The following is a 22,293-nucleotide window of genomic DNA, read 5'->3' as shown; positions in this document are numbered from 1 at the left end:
AGAGCCCGATGCGGGGCTCCATCTCATGACCCTGAGATCATGACCTGAGCCGAAACCAGGAGTCGGATGCTGAGCCACCCCGGGACCCCAATCCTCTGCCTCCTAATGCTCGACCCCGCAGGCCTCAGCAGAGTCTGTGCAGAACCTCAACGAGTGACAGGACAGACCGAGGTGGCCTCGCTTTTCCAGGGGCTGCCCCCAGGCCAACAACGGGGCGAGAACCCCGTTCTCCGCGGCAGGTGAACTCACCTGTATCCAGCCAGAATGTTCATGAGCGTGGACTTCCCAGCCCCGGACGGCCCCATGATGGCCACCAGCTCCCCGCTGTTGAACTTCCCGGAAATCCCTTTCAGGAGGGTCTTGTATCCTGCAGAAAGCACATCACACTCATTTCCAGCCATGGCAGGGTTCGTGGGCTCGACCCCCAGCAGGAGGGACAAACCCACAAGTGCACTAACGACACAACCAAGGCTAAAAGCAAGGTCTTGCATGCGTGGCGTAAAATGCCGAGCTCTGAGCAAGCAAGTCAGCCTCCTCTGTGTCCTTCCTCAGGCATCTCGCGGCATCTCCGCATCTCGAGGCTCCCTTAGCAGCCCCCAGCTCGTGTGCGCCCCTGCAGGGCTCCGACGCGCTTGCACGTGCGTTATCTGGCCTACAAGGAATCCACCTCATTGCACCATGAGGAAGCAGGTGCCTCCTAGGACCCCAGCCGGTGTGAACAGATCTTAACCCAGGGCCACACCACCCGCCACGCTGCCTCCGCCCCCGTGACAGTAAGCAAGTGCCTTTATTCGTTAAATGATTCTTATTTCATTTATTTATAATTTATATTCATATAAATTATTCATGTAAAATGTATTCATAAATCATTACGTTGTAATTAAAATAGTAATAATTAATTAATAATTAAGAGTTTATCATTTTGCAGCCACACCAAATTGCTCTGGAATTTCTGCCAAGTCTCCCCGAGAGCTTCGTCAAAGGAAAACTCTTCGCGTCGCACACAGAGCCACGTTCATCTTTCTTCCAGGGGACTGTTCGATGTGCTATAAACAAAACAGAAGCAACTGGACCCACAGGTGAAGACTCCTAGTTCAGAAACATTTTCTCAGGGGGCGCCTGGGTGGCTCAGTCGTTAAGCGTCTGCCTTCGGCTCAGGGCGTGATCCCGGCGTTATGGGATCGAGCCCCACATCAGGCTCCTCCGCTATGAGCCTGCTTCTTCCTCTCCCACTCCCCCTGCTTGTGTTCCCTCTCTCGCTGGCTGTCTATCTCTGTCAAACAAATAATAAAAAAATAAAATCTTAAAAAAAAAGAAAGAAAAGAAACATTTTCTCAGTTCCTAAGGAACAGCCTCAGAGCAGACCCTCCGATAATCACAATCATGCAAAGTATCTGACCCCCCACACCCAACGGTTAAAGGGGCGAGTGAAGCCCTCCACGGAGCCCCTTGTTCTAGGCTTTCTCCTGTCACTGGCCACATGCTCCCTGCACCCCCAAACCTGCACGGGCCTGGGGAGTTCTCGCCCAGCTCTCTACTTGTCTCTCACAGATGGGACACTTCCACACCCCGCCTGTCGCCAGGTGCCACCCCGACTTGGACAGGGAGTCCCCAAGGATAGTTTCATCAGGCAGAAAGGAGCGGAAGCAAAAGGCAGGAAGCTTGTGGCCCTGCGAGCTGCCTCATTACGGAGAGCGACAGTCGCCGGGGGAGGGCTGACAGTCACCGGGGTGGGAAAGGGGCAGAGGAACGATGCACGCACGCAGTCTGGAGGAGGAGCTCACATGCCTACCCCTGGGACGAAGGTGACTCGGGTCAGCAAACACGCACCAGAGCAAAGGAAGACCAGTGCAGGGAGGGGCCGGGACCCCAAAGCATAGAGTCTGTGTCTGCCCCTTGGTGGACAGACACATGGAAAAGCTGGGGGACAGCAGTGGCTTCTCCTCTGCAAGGTCGAGCTCCTGGCAGGGGCCCTTGTCAGGCACCCCGAGGCCTGGGCCACAGGGACCTGCATGACATCACCGAGGGAGCGCTAATGCCAGGCGGGCATCTGTTCCTTCATTCCTGGCCTCCTGGCGGTTCAGGTCAGCATCGGGGTTACTCCTGAGCAAACCCTCCCTTAGGCTGTTCTCCTGTGAACCAGGAACCACCTGAGGGTGCAGGTGAGTCCCTGCGCTGACCACGAGATGACCACGGGCTGTTTGGAGGCCAAGGGCAGTCCCCTGGCCTGGGGGCGGCCCCACACCCCGGGGTTCTGAAAGGCCCTTTCCTTCTGGGCAGAGCCCACGGGGGATCCTCTGACAGCACCCTGGGCTGTCCCTTGGTATTGGGGTGCACACTGCGTACCAGATAATAGCACAACTCACACAGGCTGTGATGCCCAGGGCCAGCTCGCCAGGACGTGCACCAAGGGTGAGGAAGCTGTGGGGGCAGCGGGCCCTTTCAAGGGAGAAGGTGGGACCCTCGGGTGTAGCCTGTGGTCTTGCCATTTACAGCCCGTGACTGGGACGGTGGGTCTACCCATGGACCCCCATGCTGGCTGCACGGATACACGGCCAGATCACACGAGGCTCGTGAGGCTCAGGGCTCGTGCCTCCAGGAGGGACGCTGGCTCCCAGCGCAGCCTGAAAGGACAGGTGGCCGGTGGCGGGCTGGCCGGGAGGGGTCCTCCCGTGTGGGGCTTGCACGGGATCAGGCAGCCGAGAAGGGGCAAGACCCGGCTCAGGGCTGCGCCTCTCTCATGTCAGAAACCTGCTTTTCTTTAGAAACGACAAACACACGTTTGGGATAGAAGAATCATAGAAGTGACAGTGGCGACAACTGGAGAAGTCTGTCCTACTTCCAGACCCGCAGTGGTCCACGTGCACACTCGGAGTGGGGACCTCGGTCTGGAGCCGGGGGACTGGGAACCCCCTTAGAGGGGGGTTTGTGGGGGTCCCACATGTGCACAACTCTGTCTTTATGTAACGAAACTATCCTTGTCTGCAGAGCCTTGCACGTGTCCCCTTACAGAAATAGGAAGTGGAGATGAGGCGTCCCAAGCCCCGGCCCTACCTCCCACCCAGGAGCTCCGCCCAGGCCCGTTCTGGGCACCGTGGAGGGGCCGCCTGCCTCCTCCTCCGTGCGCCGCGGACACTCGTTTACACAAATGCTTGTCCTGCTGCTTCTGATGGGGGTCGTGATGCGCAGGGGACCCGGGAACAGAAACCACAGAGGGGCAGAGCCACACAATGCCCATCAACCCCCCGCAGGGTGCGGGCAGCCCGTCTGTAAAACAGCCAGGCCAGAAGCCAAAGCAAAACCCAGACAGGAGAGGAGAGGAGAGAAGAGACAAAGACAGAGAGGACAGTGCCCCTGTCCCTCCATCACCGGCACGGGAACCCTGCTCAGACACTCGTCTTTCCATCTCAGAGGATGCTGGCAAAGCGCTGGCACTAGGACCCAGGTTGGTGCACAGTGCTTTAGAGGGACACGGTGTCTGTCACACCTACAAGGTTCAGGGGACACACGGCAGCATAACTTCAGTTGAATGGGGGGCACACAGATGTCTTCTTTTGTAGAAAGGAGCCGTTGAAGGAGAAGCTCGGAGAACAGCTCTGCTCTCGGGCAAGTGCCAGCCCTGGGTGCACAGGCCCGGGGTGAGCCCGGCCCCAGCATTGCCCACGTCTTCCCCTTCATGCCTCACGGCAAGCCGAGCACTAGCTTCTTCTCCGTAGTTTGCAGACAAGAAACCAAGGGCTCAGAGAGGGTTATTGATCTGCCCAAGGTCACGCAGCAGGTCAGCGGAGGAGCCAACATTCCAACCAAGCTGCCCAGCCCCAGAAGTGGCTCCTCCTCCCGGGGCCTGAGCCTCTGGCAGGGCCAGCAACGGGCTGAGACGCCTGGGAGCTGCAGCGGCTCCCAGGGCGGGCTAGCTCCTGTCAAATCACCACTGTCAGCTCAGCTTGGGAAGCTGCCTTCAGTCCGCCACACATGAACACTGCTCAGGCAACGGGAAGACACGACACGCCTTTCCTCCCCAAAAGACAAAATCGCCCCTTGCCGAGGATGCCCCCTGGCTCCTGTTCTGGAAGCTAAGGCCAAAATCCCCTGTGTGCATCAGAAGAGCTCTGAGCGGGTCAAACCCTCCCTTACCCTTCAGCTTCTTCATTCCGTAAATGCCCTTGAGTTAGAAGCAAAAACTTCTTGCCAGGGTGAGGGAGGGGTTCTGTCACTGGGGGGGCACCCAAGCCTGGCCTCTGTTCTGGACCCCTGGATGCATGAGGCCTGGCGTGCCTCCTCTGATGGGACGGAGGCTCCCTGAGGCCACGGGCTCTAGACGCGCCTCCCACCTCCTGCCCCCAGCCAGCTGCACCAGAACCGCGTTCGGCAGACGAGTTTCGGAGGGCTCCTCGCGGGCAGCACCGGCAAACCAGGGCCTGCCGTCTGAGCCCTTGGGGACCCATCAGGCCCCTGATCCTGGTTACCTGCAGGAAAGAATCAGCAGCCTGTCCCGCAAACTCCAGCAAGAGACTCGCTCACTCGGTTTGGTTTTTCCCAGCTGCGGCTTTAGAAGCTGCGGCTGTTTGGAGGGGTCCCAGGGTCAGTCAGCCCCCAGGTCTGGTTTCGGAGCCGCACCAGGCGAAGGCGAGCGGTCTCCTTGCGCGGGACTGGGCGGCCGATGGGAACGGCGGGAGCCCCGGGAGAGGAGAGCAGACCCCTCCGGGGGCAAGCACGCCACAAACGTAACTGTGGACAGACCACCGTGGTGCGCGGAGCCCCGCAGGGAGGGCCACAGAGGGGCCACTGTCCTGGGTTGGTTCCCTCACTGAAGACCTTGCCCAGGGGGCTGCACCACGCAGAATAGGAGCCACCGGGCTCTGCGGTTTTCCCGCAAAAGCAAATGGGCATGGCCACGTGCCTACAAACCTTACCCATAATCGGGGGCGGTGGGCTCATTCGGTCCCCAGGCCACAGCTTGGGAACCTGCTCTCGAACTTCGGAGCGGGGTTTGGCCCTGGCACCCGGGGCAGCTGGGCTCCTGCCAAGTCATTTCTCTCCGGCAGGCGTGCTTGTGAGTTGAGGAAAGGCCAGGTAAGGATGGGGTGCACCTGCTCTGGGGCAAACAGGAGAGCTAAGGCAGCTCGCAGAGGAAGTGAGCTTCACTCTACCTCCAGGGGGACTCCGGCCGAGACCCAGCTCCGCAGTTGGCCTGTCCATGCTTGCTGCTGGACGGCTTTAGGGCTGCTGCTCCCCGTCACTCCCAGACTTCCCACGGTGCCATCCTAACTAGGGACCATGCTGCTGGGCTCACGGAGGGGAGGCATCCGGGCCACAGTCTCCAGAGTCACCCACAGGGGCCACCTCATCACGGGCCCTCAGGGCAGCTGCTATCAGGGGCCCCACTTCCATGGGAGCGCGAGGAAAGATGACCTCGGGGCCCATTCTCTGATAGAATGTTCTAGTCCATGTCTCCAAAGCTCACCCAGGTACACTAGAAACGCGTTCCTTCAGATCAATCCCCAACTGCAAGTCCAGGTGTTTTTCAGGCCTTGAGTGTTGGGGGTTCAGGATGAGGAGAACTCTGGGTGGATGGAGGTATGGAGAGAGGCAGGGAAGAAGGGATGGGGTGGAGGGATGGGGGAGGGAGGGGATGTGGGAGGTATGGAAAGGGTGGAGGGATGAGGGAGGGAGGGGATGTGGGAGGTATGGAGAGAGGCAGGGAAGGAGGGATGGGGTGGAGGATGGGGAGGGAGGGGATGTGGGAGGTATGGAAAGGGTAGAGGGATGGGGAGGGAGGGGATGTGGGAGGTATGGAGAGAGGCAGGGAAGGAGGGATGGGGTGGGGGATGGGGAGGGAGGGGATGTGGGAGGTATGGAAAGGGTGGAGGGATGGGGAGGGAGGGGATGTGGGAGGTATGGAGAGAGGCAGGGAAGGAGGGATGGGGTGGGGATGGGGACGGAGGGGATGTGGGAGGTATGGAAAGTGTGGAGGGATGGGGAAGGGAGGGGATGTGGGAGGTATGGAAAGGGTAGAGGGATGGGGGAGGGAGGGAATGTGGGAGGTATGGAGAGAGGCAGGGAAGGAGGGATGGGGTGGGGGATGGGGAGGGAGGGGATGTGGGAGGTATGGAGAGAGGCAGGGAAGGAGGGATGGGGGTGGGGGATGGGGGAGGGAGGGAGGGGATACAGGATGGAGGGAGGGAGTGATGGGGGGACAGAATAATAGCCATCAAAGATGTCCACATCCTAATCCTTAGAATCCGTGTTACTCTGCAGATGGGATTAAATTAAGGATCTTGAGACGGAGATATTATCCCCGATTATCCAGTCAGGCTCAAAATAACCACAAGGTCTTTCTAAGGGAAAGAGAGAGGCCGGCGGGGCAGGGGCAGGGCTGGGAGATATGACCCAGGATGCAGAGGTGGGGGAAAGAGAAATCGGAAGATGCTACCTGCTGGCTTCGAAGACGGGGGAAGGGCCGCAAGGCAAGGATGTAACCACTGAGGTTGGGAAAGGCAAAGAGGAGCTTCTTCCTTGAAGCCTCTGGAAGGAACACAGCCCTGATTTGGGACCCTAACATCCTGAGCTTGAAGACAGTACCTGTGTGTAGTCTGAAGGCACCAAGTGCGTAGTGATTTGTTGCCATAGTGCCCGGACCCTCACATGCTCAGTCCCGCCCTGCTCACAACAGCTCACGCCCCGTTCGTGCCCCTCGAAGACGACACCCCCCCACTCTGTGCACACGGTGTGAAAGCCAGCAAGCCTTCACGAGGGGTGGCTTGATGGACCGTCTGCCCTGCGAAAGCGAAGCCCCGGCTGTTCTAGAAGAAATGCCTGCTGCCCTCTGGTCACTCTTCCAGAGGAAGTCCTTCTCCCATCCAGGGTCATCCTGACTTTCTTGGGTAGTCCATATGGCAGGCAGCCTGGTTAGAACACGTCCCCGGTGCAGAGTTTTCCTAAGGAGGTTCAAGGAGCAGATTAAACTCCGTGCCATTAAATGTAAGGACGAAAGTGAGGACAGAGAAGAGCGAGGCAGAAGGAGGCAGCCCAGGGACTCATCCAGCCATGCTCAGGGCCAGGGAGTGGCCGTGGACAGGCTGCCCACCCGTACTGGCCTCAGCTTCCCCAGGATAAAACCCCTTCTAGCACTAGAATCCTCCAGATGTTGAGTCACGCGTAGCTTTCTTTCCCTAGACAACCAGGCGGTAGCTAGGTTCGCACGCAGTTCCCACGGGAACAGCCGCGGGGTCCTGAGACAGGGAACCCCCCTGCACGCGCCATGCTCATGGTGGGTGTCAGACCCAAGTTCACCATCGTGCAGGGCCTGACACAGCATCTTCCCTCAAAATGAGCTGGGGTTTCATTCCACATGGATGTTCTCTGCCCCAAGCAAATTAGAAAGAGCCAGGTAATAAACAGATTATTGGCTATTTTTAAATAGATGTGATTTTACTCTCTGTATTTTTTAGAGGTAAAATTTTGCACAGCTAACTCACAGACTCCTAGCGCTACATAGACCTTTCCTCGCTCTGCCAAGCAAGACTCACGCAGCCCTGATGCACGGTCCCTCTGACCACACACAGTCCCTCTGACCACACACGGCGTGACCCCTATCACCCACAACTGTGTCCCACGGACACTGTATTCTCTGCCACATGGCAGAGATGCAGTCAGAACTTCCTACCCAACCGATCACGATGAACGCCGACGTCACGGACGCAAAATGACACCAATCCGAAGACTGCGTGATCTGGTCAGCACGAGACACTCCAGATCACTCTCAATGTTTGGAAATCAGGAGAGCAAATCGGTGGAAAGATGGGACGGGAGGGGGGGCACAGAGAAGTCCTCTGCGTTCTGGGGCAGGGGCTGGCTTCCATGGCTCGAGTGTGGGCCCGTGTTCTGATGGCTCACGTCCCCACTGGAGTGTAAATGTTTCCTGTGCGTGCCAGTGCCGTCCGTGCTTACACAGACGGCACGGAGCCAATTTAGCCCATGCGCATGTGCTCCCTCCGTATGAGGCTTTATTCCCAAGAACGCTTTTGCTTGGGACGCCTGGGGGGCTCAGCCGGTGAAGCGGCTGCCTTCGGCTCAGGTCATGATCCCAGGGCCCTGGGATCGAATCCCGCATCGGGCTCCCTGCTCAGCGGGAAGTCTGCTGCTCCCTCCGCCTGTTGTTCCCTCTGCTTGTGCTCTCCCTCTCTCTGTGTGTCAAATAAATAAATAAAATCCTTAAAAAAAAAAAAAAAGAACGCCTTTGCTGGCACAGTGGCTGGGGCCTCGCCCCCACTGCGCAGGGAGGTAGTTCTGGACTGGGCACATTTCACGGCCAGGTTACTCACAGCCCAGAGTATGTGAAATTCTCCCTGGCCCCTAATTTAAACACATTCCCATGAGGTCTCCGTTCTGAGCATCAGCATCGGAGTGGCTGAGAGCCCAACCCGGTAGTGCTGGCTTCACGTGCCTGTGGCCTCGGGTGACCCGCATGGCATGGGTGACAGGTCACAGTTCACATCCCGTGGGGTTCTCTGGGATACTGACCCGCTGAGACGGCCATGGGGTTAGACGGCGTGAGTGGGGCGGGCAGACACTGCAGCCTCGCCAGGAGGACGGCGGCACCCGCGGATGCGCCGCTCCGTCCCAGCCACAGCTCCTGCAGCCCAGGCCCGCGGTCCTTCGCGGACTTGTGCACAGCGGCTGAAAGCCCCTGGCCCCTCCCTGGGGGGTGAGACAGATTGTCCCGCCAGCGGCACCGTCAGCATCTTTCCACGTCGCTGTCATGGGCTGTTTGAGGCTCAACCTTCTGCGTCTGTCACTGACGTTGCCTCAGTGGCCACAGCAGCCCTGGGAGGGAATTAATGTCAGAGTTGGGGGCCAAGGACACACAGGGAGGAGGTGTCCACACCTGGATCCATGTCAGGGCCACCCCCTTCCCAATGGGGCTGCCTCTCCGGAGGCGGGGGGGGCGTCCAGGTCCCAGGCAGCCCACCATGGGGGCGACGGCGCACGGGCCAGATGACAAGGCGACAAGGCGGGGTGCTTGGCATATAACGAAAGTTCTCAAAGACTCAACTATGATTCCTTCTCTCGAATCCTTTGTAGAATCAATCAGGCTGTAAAGTCATCACACATGAAGGAAGCCCCCGGAAGCGTTTCTGTTACACTGAAGAGATCAGGGGAACAGGAAGAATTTTAGGTGAAGCAGGGCCACGCCCTCCTGGAACCAGTGAGAAGCTTGCCGGGGATCGAAGGGAAAGAACAGCAGAGACACACAGAACAGCGATCAGTCTCTGAGGGTCACTCCGTGATTTCTATAAGCCCCAGCCCGGAGCGGTGAGCGGAGAGGCCCGCACATTAAATCCTGACTCCATTTCAACTTCCTGTGTCCTCTCTGTAATTCGTATGTGCAAGAGCCGTCACAGCAAGAACTCGCCGTGCACCACGCGTGTGCGTGCACCCCACGTATGCGCACACACATGCCCCAAGCACCACCAGGTACACACACACACCCCACCAGGTACACACGCACACACACATGTCCCACCAGGTACACACACACACACACACACACACCCCACCAGGTACACACGCATACACGCCCCACCAGGTACACACACACGCCCCACCAGGTACACACGCATACATGCCCCACCAGGTACACACACACGCCCCACCAGGTACACACGCATACACGCCCCACCAGGTACACACACACACCCCACCAGGTACACACACATACACGCCCCACCAGGTACACACACACACCCCACCAGGTACACATGCACACACACACGCACACACACACCCCACCAGGTACACACACACACACACCCCACCAGGTACACACGCACACACACACGCCCCACCAGGTACATACGCACACACGCGCACACACATGCACACACGCCCCACCAGGTACACACGCACACACACACACACACACACACACGCCCCACCAGGTACACACGCACACACACGCACACACGCCCCACCAGGTACACACGCACACACACACACCCCACCAGGTACACACACACACGCCGCACCAGGTACACACGCACACCACGCACACACGCCCCACCAGGTACACACGCACACACACGCACACACGCCCCACCAGGTACACACACACACACACACGCACACACACGCCCCACCAGGTACACACGCACATGCACACCCCACCAGGTACACACGCACACGCACACCCCACCAGGTACACACGCACACGCACACCCCACCAGGTACACACGCACACACACGCACACACGCCCCACCAGGTACACACACACACACACACACGCACACACGCCCCACCAGGTACACACGCACACACACACACACCCCACCAGGTACACACACACACACACACACGCACACACACGCCACACCAGGTACACACACACACACACACGCACACACACGCCGCACCAGGTACACACGCACACCACGCACACACGCCCCACCAGGTACACACGCACACACACACACCCCACCAGGTACACACACACACGCCGCACCAGGTACACACGCACACCACGCACACACGCCCCACCAGGTACACACGCACATGCACACCCCACCAGGTACACACGCACACACACACACACACACACGCCCCACCAGGTACACACACACACACGCCCCACCAGGTACACACGCACACACACACACACACACACACCCCACCAGGTACACACGCACACACACCCCATGCCCACACACCCCACCAGGTACACACGCACACACACCCCATGCCCACACACCCCACCAGGTACACACACACACCCCACCAGGTACACACGCACACATACCCACACACCCCACCAGGTACACACGCACACCCCACCAGGTACACACGCACACATACCCACACACCCCACCAGGTACACACGCACACACACCCCACGCCCACACCCACAGGCTTGCTCGAGCCCCGCCCCGGCGCAGGCCCTGAGGGACAGATGAAGTCATTTACATCTGTCTGTCAGGCATGAAGCAGTTGTTATCACTGTTATTTTTATACTTCTAAAAGCAGAACTGGTCCTTTTCACACACTTCTAAACCTGGCTAGAACAATGAAGAAAAAAAATCCTTCTGATTATTCAAATGATGCCAAAAGTGCCAGTAAGACGCCAAATAATCCCCAAGTGTCACATCAAGCTCCTCGGAAAACAACACCCGTACCTGCTCTCTGCACCCAGTGGGGAGTTTTCTCTGGAGGCCAGTGTTTGTAAGATAAGCCCGGCTGCACACCGCCCTCCTCCCTTCTTCCCTTCCCTCTCTCCTCCCCCTCCTCTCCCCCTCCTCCTGCCTCCCCTCCTCCCTCCTCCCCGCCTCCCCTTCCCCCTCCCCACTACTCTTGGCCCTAGAGCTAAAAGGAGCTCTTGTTGAAAACTGACCCTCATTCTCCAGACCCTTCCTCCTCCCTCTCCAAGAGCAACCTCAAGGCAAAAAGGACCAAAGTCCATACTCCTATACACCCAGCCATTTCATTTTTACCCTACCTGTTTCTCCCTTCGATGCCCAAGGGCCTTCACACCCTGGTCTCTGTCTCGGTTTTCCTCATTAAGCGGCAAAGCCACACCCACAGACCAGACCTCTTCTCCTGTGTTCTGTACCTTCTGAAACGCTAAGAGGGCTTTGAACCGACCGTGATAGCAGAAGCCCAGTGCAACCGGGCGTCGTAGCGTGATCCAGGAATGAGCAAGAGCCACTCGTGACATGAGGACGTTACCGTGTGTCCCCAAACCATGCAAACGTCATGGCACCCCCCTCTACCACCCCAGTTTGTGTTGGGGCGGAAAGCCCGGTCCAGCCTCAGAGCAGCGCAGTGACCTGTCCGACTAGGACAATCGACCGCTGGTTTCCCCGGGGCCTCATGCCCGAGGCAGCAGGATAGCAGACAAAGCGCCAAGCTTTCGGAGGCCTTTCCCCGGGCCATGACTTTAATGGACTCAAAATGGTCACCTGGCCACAGTTCGGAAGGCCTTTCCATCCTTCCTTCCTTAGAGCCTCTCAGCATCGTCGTCCCAGGTCGGTGGTCTCCCTCAGAGTCCTTGTCCCCTGTCCACCCGTCAGTCCGTCTGTCTGTCTGCTGCCCCAGCCCAGGGCCCTCTCGGGTCCCACCTCTGCCCTTGAGGCAGAAGCAGCTCCCTCATTCTTTCTGCCTGCTTGGGTCTAAGTATTTTAACCTGCCACAAAGTCCATGCGAGACGGTGCTCAGTGTCCCGCGAGCGCCCCGGGGACGCGCGCACACCCCTCTGGCCTCCTGCCCCAACAGTAAGGTGGCAAGCCCATCACCTGAAACACTCCTGACAACACGGGGTCTCGCCTGTCCCTCAAAGCCGAGTTACTCTGCAGCCTCGGACGACAGCACTGCATCAGGGGACACTCGGCAGAGTCGCTGAACCACAGTTCGCCTTCCGTGTCCCCCAGAAGCCAGTCGCGGCACCAAGGGTGCTCATCCCGCTCCGCTGCGCGCAGGGCTTTGGGTCCGGGGGTCAGTGGGGTACGGACACCCTGGAGGGTCGAATGAAGGCCCTTCTCCCTGACACGAGCCAAAGGGGCCCTTTAACGGCCCTTTAAAGCCCTTTTCTTGCTTTGGGCAAGAAAACCATGACATGGGCATTATTATCCCGTGCCCGGCTGAACCCCGTCTGGCGTGGCTGGGGATTACTCCCCACCGTCCGCAGCGGCTGGGCACGCTCTCCCCACCGGAGCACCAGCTCAGCCCCGGTCACCCGCCCTTGGAGATGCCGTGTTTGACCAGGCACCCATAGCTTTACAGCACCTGCCTTCTCTGTCCACGTGCCCACTCTGACCCCGGTGTCTCCCACGGGAGTCGTGACCAGCCCTCGGCTCCGGGCAGAGTAGATGCACGCCCGGGGGACCAGCAGCCCCAAGGCTGGGATCTGGATGTGAGATGCCCTGACCACGGCATCCTGCGGGTCCTGCTCCGTCCAGCCCGCATGCGGATGCTGCACACAGGCAGGGGGGACGTTGGGAGACCGAGCATTCACCGGGCAGCCCACGGCACCAAAGTTCCTCCCTGCACAGCCAGGCCAAGCCGCAGCTTCCCCGCACCTGCTCCTTGCTCACCGCCACCGCCTCCTGCCTGGGATGACAGCGGGAAGAGGGCTTCCTGCAATGACTTCCAAACCCTCCCCCGAAGTGGGTTAAAAGCCCAGTGATGAACCCCAAAGCCCAGAAGAGGCGGTGGTGGCTGAGGTTCTGAACAGGGATGGTCGCCTGCCCCCCGCAGTCACCGCACCAGGAAGTTGCCCCCGGCCTTGCAGGCGGCTCTTCTGTGAGTCAGTTTATCCTGGGACACATTTCAGAACGGAATGACATTCGTGTCACCTTCCATTACGGAAAAATCACGGTACAACTCTGACCACCAGCCACACACTCTCAGAAAAGGCACCGTGAAGACTGTCAGACAGGATGGCCCTGAAGTCTGAGCCCACAGCCAGGCCGGACCCGCATAACGCATGTTGCACTGGACCGAGCGCAGGCTTGCCTTGCGCTCTGAGGCCTCCCCGTCCTCCTGGGCCGATTCGTGCTTCGCGGGGTCTATTTAACGAAAGTCACGATCACTGCTGGGATAGAGCAAACGACTGCATCCCCATCCCAAATTCAAACTCTGACGGAGAAAGGAAGAACAAAGCAGCAATCAGCACACGCGCCACTGTAGGTCCAGAGAGCCCTGGACGGCTTCCAGAAGCAGCCTGGGCTGACGGGCGCTCGGCTCTACCACCCTCCCTGATGTTACGGTGATGACGCTTCTCAAACAGAAAATGGCAGCCAACAGCTCGTTCTCCCGCGAGGAGCCGTGCAGAGCTGGGGACAGCTCAGCCCCTCGCTGCTGTGCGTGGCCACATCCGAGAGGCATTCTGGGACAGCTTCAGAAGTTCAGAGCACTGCTGCATTTCCACATTCGGGACTTCCAAGGACCCAGGGCCATGACCCAGATGGCTGCCGAGCTAGGCGTGCTCCTGACCCCTCCCCGCTTTCATGAACTTTCCCCGGTGTTCCAGGTGAGACCGCCGTGGGGACGCCCGCCCCCCCCACCTGCATGTTCGAACTCATCTTGCGGGTAACTCAATGTCACGAGTGAAAGCATGGCGCCCCCTGGACCAGTGGGGCCTCCGGGTGGCATCCTGAGCCTCCTGAGGCTCCCTCTGGATGAGGCCCCACTATCTCCATCCAGGATCTACTCTAGGTGCTCCGGCCTATGGTTCAGGGCCTTCCTTCCCACAACTGGCCCTTCTAGGCCCATCTCCCATCACCCTTCAACTGTCCCACACACTGGGCCAGTCTGCTGGGGTCTCCCAAACACGCCTGGGCTGGTGCACTTCACCGCAGAGAACGCCCTCTCTGTGCAGGCTCCATCCTGGTCCTGCCAGTTACAACGCCCGTGGAGAACAGAGTGACCTTTATACGGTGACCGGCCATAGCTCAAATCCTAAATCTACCGTTGTTTCTCATTTGGCCTGGGGCAACTGACATATCGCTGTGTGCCTCAGTTTCCTCATCTATAAATTGGGGATAACACCTACCAGGTGCTTCTTGGCTGGGCCTCCGTGAACAGGCCCCTCCCTGCTCCCAAACGTCTTCTTCCTCCAAGCCCCGGGCCTATTTTCATCTGTTTGTTCCACTTGCCAACTCATTCACCACCTTGAGAGTCAAAGCAGCGGGCCTGGAGGCACCCGGTCAGATCCTGCTCCCGCCTTCCTCCAGGCACCGCCACCGCGGGGACAGGGCCATCCAGTCCCTCATGGCGCCAGGGTCGGGGGTCCGGTGGGACATAGGCCCAGCCACGCATCGGCAGCCGGAGTGTTCGTTACGTCATTGCCGTGCTGTTGCAGTCATTCCTGTTGTTAGCTCTGGCCTCGTGTCCCCCGCAGGTGGCTGGTCCCCCGGGTATGCGGGAGACCGACACAGACACGCATGTGTGCCAAGAGCACGTGTGGCCCCTGGAGTCAACTGCAAGGATCACGCACGGCCATAAAGAGAACTCTCGAGCCAGCCGGAGACGGGGTGCTGCCCCTGGACAGACGGGCTTGTTCTCTGGACGCCCCGGTGCCCATCTTCAGGGCCCACGTCCCAGGAGCTAGCCTGAGTGTGTCTCTTCAGTGTCTGCAGCCGCTGGGCCCTGGGCAGCCCGGAGGCCTCGTCTCTGGGCAGGACACCCACGGACACCCACGGGAGAACAGAGAGGCACCCAGCAGGACACCGAGATCAGGGTGGGTTCGAATCTGGCTTCTGCCCATTGAAATGCCTTCAGAATGTGGCCAAAGGTGCCACACTCCCCAGGGCCCCTGGCCAGCTCCCCCCAGCAAGGCAGCCGACACCACCAGTCAGCCCCACGGGGGTGCCAGTCAGGAGAAAGGAGACCCGCCCAAGCAGGGCTCATCACACCTCCTTCCAGGTGTCTCCCCTCCTGTCCCCTGTGGTCCGCAGTCCCTCGGCTTGCAGTCAGAATCCCACTGCACGTCCCGGACGCACACATACTTGCCCTCCCTTAGCGGGAGCCCTCCATCCTATCCCTCCCTCCGTCCTGTCCCTCCGTCTGTCCTGTCCCTCACTGCCCTGTGGTTCCATGCCTTCTGCTTCTTTCTTTCTGGATCTGGAAGTGCTTCCATGGCAGGACGGTGGTGACCGCAGCGGCCGGCGCTTACACAGGCTCGCTGCGCTGGGCACTGCTCTGCACTCCCATGCTTATCTGATTCCCACGCCACACTCCGTGGGACACACTTTAATGCCCCCACTTTACGGATGAGAAAATGAGTCATGGAGAACTAAATGACCTTCCCCGGGTCCCGCAGCCAGCAGGTGGGAAGCCAGAACTTCAACCACGCAGCCTGGTCCAGAGTCCCTCCAGCACCATGGCCGGGCACTCAGCGGGGCCGTCCAGGCAGCTCTGACCCCTTTCTTTTCTGGGGATCTGGGCTCATTACACATCCATCCCCTGCCCCAGCTTCTTCGCAGTGGTACTGATGCCCAGCCCGCTCTGCTCCCCATTCCCAGGACCCTTCTCGCTCACCCCTCCCCGTTTCCCACGAGCCACTGTCCCAGGGAAATCTACACCTCGAGGACTGTACTTTATCCACTTTTTCCCTCCCTAACACTTAGCAAAACTACTTTGCTTGTAACAGAGAATTCATAGGGAATGTGTCGAGTCATGAGTAGATGCTTTATCCCCCATCATGAGAATGGGGGAAACTCAAGCATTTTCTACTCTGAAAATTGCTCAGATGGGGAAAGAAGCACAGTCACCAAGAAGCAGAAAACGCGTTGGCTAGAAATTACATCTCGACAGTGTATAGCACCTCACACCTCTTACCTTACACATCCCTGTCTGATTCGAGGTAGAACGGGGTTTTCCTAGTGTCACTTAAAAATCACGGTCACATTTACTGTCGTTTGATCACAGGCTTTGCCTTTTTTTCCTTCTTGAACTTCTCCTAAGCTGGTTACCTGAGGCTTTAGGACCGGCAGTAGTCAACGATACATCACCTTCTCCCTCGGAACGAAACAAACGTACGCACAGGACACAGAAGTTTGGATGCAGCCGGGATAGCGTTTGATCTCAAAAGCTGATTTCTCTCCAAACAAACTCCGTCGAGCCTGGGCCTTCGTTTTCTAGAAGCCTGGCTTCTGTGACTCTTTACGTTCTTTCCCTGACTTAAAAAGAAACACTCACGTATAAACGCAAGCATCCATGTACGCACCGCGTAGACCGGCATGAATGTCTGCACGTGTCTCGAGATGACATCTCTTACTCTCTGTGAGGCAAAATCATGAAAAAGAAACTGAAAAGAAGCTCATGAGACAGTCCATTCCTTTCCACCAGGGAGTTTACGCTGTGCCTGACAATCTTCTCTTCGCCCCGCAGCCCCGGGGACGCTTCTCGCGCAGAACTGAGGTCACTGCATGAAAATACTCACGAATAGGTCGTTTATCATACAGCTTTAGTGTTTGGCCGGTATCATAAGTGAAAAAGCTCTCAAGGGCCATACATCCTTTGAAAAGCTGTTTTATATCCACCGATGACTCTTCCTCTTAAGAAACAGCCTTGGACACACGCCTGTGTAAAAATCCCCATGTTCACTCCTCTGAAGTGCGGGGATGGCCACACCGCACACCTCGAAGCTGACACCTGCCGCTGCAGTGAGCCACTCAGGTGTCGGGGTCACTGTCCTCGGAGTAGCGCCCTGCCCCTGCACCCCCGCCTGCCGCCTCCCCTGCCTGCCCAGGCTCTCTGGGGTCTCCTGACGGGACCACCGCTCCTGACCTAACTCCAGGATGCTCCTAGGGAGAAGAGGTGCAGGCACAGCCCCCCCGGAGCTTGTGCAACCCAGTTCCACCAGGACACCCAGCTGTGGCGGTGCGCCAGGATGGGCAGAGCCCAGGAACATGTAGGAAAATGCTTCAGTTGCGTGGTTTTCCCCAAAGGTTGGCCCACCTGGCCTGGCTGCATCCCAGCCCTCAGCTGCTCCCTCTTCTCTGTCTCTAGTGAGGCCCCCAGCCCCCTGCCAGCCTCGTGGGCCTCTTCTGGCCTCCCCCACAGCCTTTGTTTCTGCTCTGCCCCCTGCCCTGACCCCTTCCTGTCTCCTGGTTGGCCTCTCCTCTGTGCTGGGTTGTGGGAAACAAGGCAAGCCCCAGCTTACAAACGAAAGGACCCCACTGTCCACAAGAGAGCTCTGGCAGGCAGTAGGCTGAAGCAAACTGGGGTTAAGTTCCCCCCCCGGGTAGTCCCTTTATCTGCATGGGATGACTAAGGTCTGCGGGAGAAGAATGCAACTTTCCAGCTCCCTTCTAATTTTTAGGACTTCAAAAGCCCCACCCAACAGCTTCTTTATAAATCAAGCTGATCCACAAGCCAAATGAAAGGCTCAAGTTTTCATGTAAACCCCGTTTTCTTTGGCTCTTCCATCTGTGAAGTTCCAAAAAGCCTTCTGATCCTAAAGGTCTGCTCCATCCTACATGCTCCGGCACAAAGCACGGGGTGTCCAGAACGGACTGGAGCGAGCTCCAGAGGCAGCCCGGGGGACCCAGGGTCAGCAAACACAGCTCCTAGGATGGGTCTGACTTGCATCTGGGGGTAGAGCTGGGCCAATGATTGGGGAACCCAGGACCCTGCCAGGCACAGGTCTTCTCACTTGGAAGTCCCCCTCAGCCGGCAAGTCGGGAAGGGAGGGAGTTCACACTCTGGTTTCTACTCGTCCCTCCTGGGATGACTCTTGCCAAGTCAACAGCCCTCTCTGAAACTCCAGCTCTTCCAGCAAGCCTGGGGTTCTCTCTGCCTCAGGTCTGTTGCAGGTGAAGGGGCTTCCCCGCTGGTAAAGTCACCACCAGCTCTCACCAGTTTCTTCTAATGGAGGTACTGTTGTGGCGTCAACTATTCTGTGGCAGGGAAACGGACGCCCCCTAAGAGCCCCTGCCCTTCAGCGCAGAGGGGAGAAGCCTTGGATCGTCCCGCTCACGCTCCAGCCATCAGGACCAGCCCTGCGCTCCCAGGATGATTTTTAAAATTCACGAAGTACAATCCCATGATTCAGAACCTACCATCTGTGAGCCGAGGAAGACGCTCAAGTTCTTTGCCGAAAAGGGAGCGGGGACTGCAAAGTAAGACAGCGTCCACGGGAAGGCAGTGCAGAAGAGAACAAGTTTTGGAGGATTCCAGACGAGCCGATTCAGCGGCACAGCGACGACCGTGCCAACCGCCGTGTTTCTTACCAAGTCCCTAGAGCTCGTGCGGAGGATTTTGGAAACGCGACCTTATTCTGACGGAGCATTTCTAAATCCTGACAGATGGCTCAGGTAGGCTCGTGTTGGAGCCCCGTGCCGGGAGGGGCGAGGAGCCGCTGGGGTCCGATGGCCCATCCTGCAGACCCACGAACCCCCCGCATCTACTCTGGCCTCGCTTTTCCATCCAGATGCTGCAGCAGACCCACGGCCCTTCACACGGCCCTCTTCCCAGATCTCTCGGTGGAACTGGCCAGTGTAGGAATCCGACAGCGACAGAGCTCACGACGGCTTTATCTGGGGGCTTGAACAGGTTGGACAAATAAGCAGGAGGAAACCTACCTTCTTTAGCCCACACAGGTGACATTTCAAACGAGCACACGCGTGCGGGCATACACACACGCCCTATCTAAAGTATCGTTCTCTGGATCAGATGAAGATAAAAATACAACGTGTACTCTCTTAAGTAAGAGTAATGAATTTGCTGAATTTACCCAGCATCCCGAGCCCGCTCTCCCTGCAGAGATGCCCTGAAGGACAGTGAGCTTTTAGTCCCCAGCAGAAGGGAGGGGACGGAGAGGCTCTCTCAGGCCATGTGGGGCTCAGAAGCCTGGGCCTGGCCCCTGCCGCACGCAGAGCAGCCCCCGCATCCTCGTCCCACCCTCCTAGAGCCCTACAGATTTCCAAACCCCCAACAGACACACAGGCCCACATGTCCTCCCCTTTCGGGTGACAGCGAGCTCACTGATGTGACAACAAAGAATGTCCGTTTGGCACTAGTTTGCATGTACCCGCGTCGTGAGAGGCAGTCACTTTGGAAGGTGGGCATCGCTGTCACAGCGGCCCTCCCAGGCTGTTCCGGGCTCCCAGACCCCCTGTTCTCCTCTGGTGAGTCTACCCATGCCCTGCGCTGACAAAGTGACAAAGTGGCTGACTTCACCCCCCTTCCCCCACTGCCCATCTCCACCCGGGGTCACACGGGGGAGCGAGTCCCGCGGCACAGCTGCACACGCACCCGGGAGAGTCTGGGCCAGGTCAGGAGAACCGGCTGCAGCCGCCAACACCCCACAGTGCTCCGAGCTCCCCAGACTTCTGTCCACACTGCCGCGTTCTCCCTGAAAATGGCTTTAGGGCACACGCGTGAAGGAGGGAAACGTTTTCATGTAGGGCGTTGACAACACATGACCGTGGGCCTGGGTGGTCACTGGATCTGCTTCACATGCCCAAGGGCAGAGGAAGAGCGTGGGGGTCGGCCAGGCTGGCCTCGATCCCGGGGTCTCCGTGGCCCCCGCAGGAACTCCGAACCTGGTGCTTATACGGTTCCATCATCGATGACGTGGACACGGTGCCCCACGTGCTGTTGGGGACGCGGCAAGGCAGGTCATGCCACCGCCCTCCTGTTCTACCCACACGGGTGCCTCAGAGCCCAAGGTGGCTCTACGACAAGACCTAGAACCTGTGACTGCGGCTGTCCCACGCGGCTGTCCTCCCGTCCCCCACGGGGCCAAGGTGAGGGTCACGTGAGCTCACAGCTCTGACATGTCTTTACCGTCACCGTGATCTGATTTTTAAAGCCTAAGATTTTACCCCAAACTTACTTTTAGAATGATAACCAAATGGCTTTGATCCAGTCTGTTGATTCCAGGCTACAGTGATTATTTTATTACTATATCACGTATAAAACCATTCGTAAGGATAGTAGCCACTATTTGTTAAACACTATGTGGGGGAGGGGTGCCGGGGGGGCACAGTCGGTTGAGCGTCCAACTCTTGGTTTTGGCTCTGGTTGTGAAGTCAGGGTCATGGGATCGAGCCCCGGGTCAGGTTCCACACTCAGCGGGGAGTCTGCTTGGGATTCCCTCTCCCTCTGCCTCTATACCTCCCCCTACTCTTTCTTTTTCTTCCAACTAAATAAAATCTTAAAAAAAATAACCCAAGACACTACATGTTGGGCACAGTACTTCCTATGTATGAAGTAATTTGATTCAATGAGATGGATATGATGATGGTGGTGATGATGGCCTTTCACAGCCAATGAGGTCACTCCCCCGGCTGCCCAGGCCGTAAGAGGTAGGGCCGGGCTGCGAACACACGCTCCCTTATTCCCAAGCCCAACCCTCATCCACAGAGTGCACGTTGCTAGCAGGTGCTGGACCTGAGATGTTTTTATTAAAGGAAAGAGAGAGAGAAAGAAAGAAGATTCTACCTAAGCCCATGTCTCATTCAGTTCGTCTTAACCTCCGCCTTGTTACACATTCACTTATGACTCAAAGGAAGGGATATGCGTTTTTTACAAAATTACAACCTGACGGATTTCACACTTAACATCTGCAGATGCAAGAGCGAGATCCACATGCAGGTGATGCAGCCGCCACGCGGAGACCACGGCCCATCACCACCCACGCCCGAGAAGCCACCGGACCCACCACGGCTGCCTGTGCGCGAGCAATGGGCACGACGTCCTTAATTTGCAGCCATGAAAATCTAGCCACAAGACTCACACACACAGCACCTGATTACATCTCACACCCTCCTAAGATAAGCCGCATGAACCTCGCTCCTGGGCCAAATTCTGAAGTGTAATGTTGCTGGGAACATTGTTCCTACGGTGGAAATTTCCATCCGGTCACCGCAACGTCGATGCTTCTGTCGTCAATAGTCTCAGTGACACAACCCACATCAGCTGGTGAGCTGAAAGTTCTTGAAAGACCCCGCAGAAATAACAGGACCTCTGCTTATCTCATCCACGGAACTGCGCAAGCCTTAAATAAGGTGTTTGTTCGCCTCCCTGAAATGGTGGGGGTCAGTCCTGGCAGTAATCATGAGCAGGAAGCCTGGGACGCCTTAAAGAAAGAACAATACAGAAATGCCCTCAGAGCACAGCTCCTGGCGTGCTTGTCAAGGTTTCCTCACACAGGACAGAGAGCCCAGGGCATGGGGATGCGAGATTGTGGGTCCCGGGTAAGAGAGGGCACTCCGTGCTGCGAGGACAGGGGACCTCCCGGCTCTGAGCCGCAGGGGAACGGTAAGAAGAGCTTTCCATGTGGTTGCTGGGAAGACAAACACGCTGGTATCACTGTTCTTATTCAGGAGTAAGACCCTCAATGAAGCCAAGAAGACAGAAACCAGCAGGTGGGCAAAGTCCGTCCTAGAGCACTGAAACGCGCCCCGCTGTGTGCCGCTCCTGGTGTGGGGGGGGCCTCAGCCACTCCCTGCACCAACCCCCTGATGGTACTCTCCTCACCCCATTCTGCAGATGTGAGGACTGAGGCCTAACGCCCCATGGCTCACAAGGGGTGGAGCCAGGATTCACAAGCAGGCTGCCTGGCCCGGAATCCAGACTTCCACCACCCAATCCCCCACCCACCGGCCAGCCTGCCCCTGCCGGATGCTGTAAGGTGAGGCCCTAGGCTGGGCTGACCCAAGAAAAAAGCAGGCAGCCCCTGCTCCTAGGTGGTCGGCCAGAGGTGGCTTGTGGGCTCCACGCAGCAAGGGAAGATCCAAGTGTCCCACCTCCTCGAGGCTCCTGCTGCCCTGAGGTCTCTTCCGGGGTGAACA

At 58.0% G+C, this 22,293-nt stretch overlaps 1 protein-coding gene across 3 annotated transcripts in view; it reads right to left on the bottom strand.

Annotated features, from left to right (window-relative positions):
* The window catches only part of ABCG1 (ATP binding cassette subfamily G member 1), a 74,703-nt gene that overhangs the window by 21,788 nt on the left and 30,622 nt on the right, over nucleotides 1-22,293 (bottom strand). For all 3 annotated transcript variants that reach the window (XM_057306685.1, XM_026499067.4, XM_026499092.4), the window contains one exon: nucleotides 250-367. In XM_057306685.1, coding sequence (XP_057162668.1) covers nucleotides 250-367 — 118 coding nt within the window. The remainder of the gene's footprint in view (nucleotides 1-249; nucleotides 368-22,293) is intronic.

Source organism: Ursus arctos, unplaced genomic scaffold (genome assembly GCF_023065955.2).
Source record: "Ursus arctos isolate Adak ecotype North America unplaced genomic scaffold, UrsArc2.0 scaffold_4, whole genome shotgun sequence".
In the NCBI taxonomy this organism is placed as follows: domain Eukaryota; kingdom Metazoa; phylum Chordata; class Mammalia; order Carnivora; family Ursidae; genus Ursus; species Ursus arctos.
The sequence above is the reverse complement of the archived record's forward strand: the minus strand, read 5'-3'. Positions and strand labels throughout refer to the sequence as shown.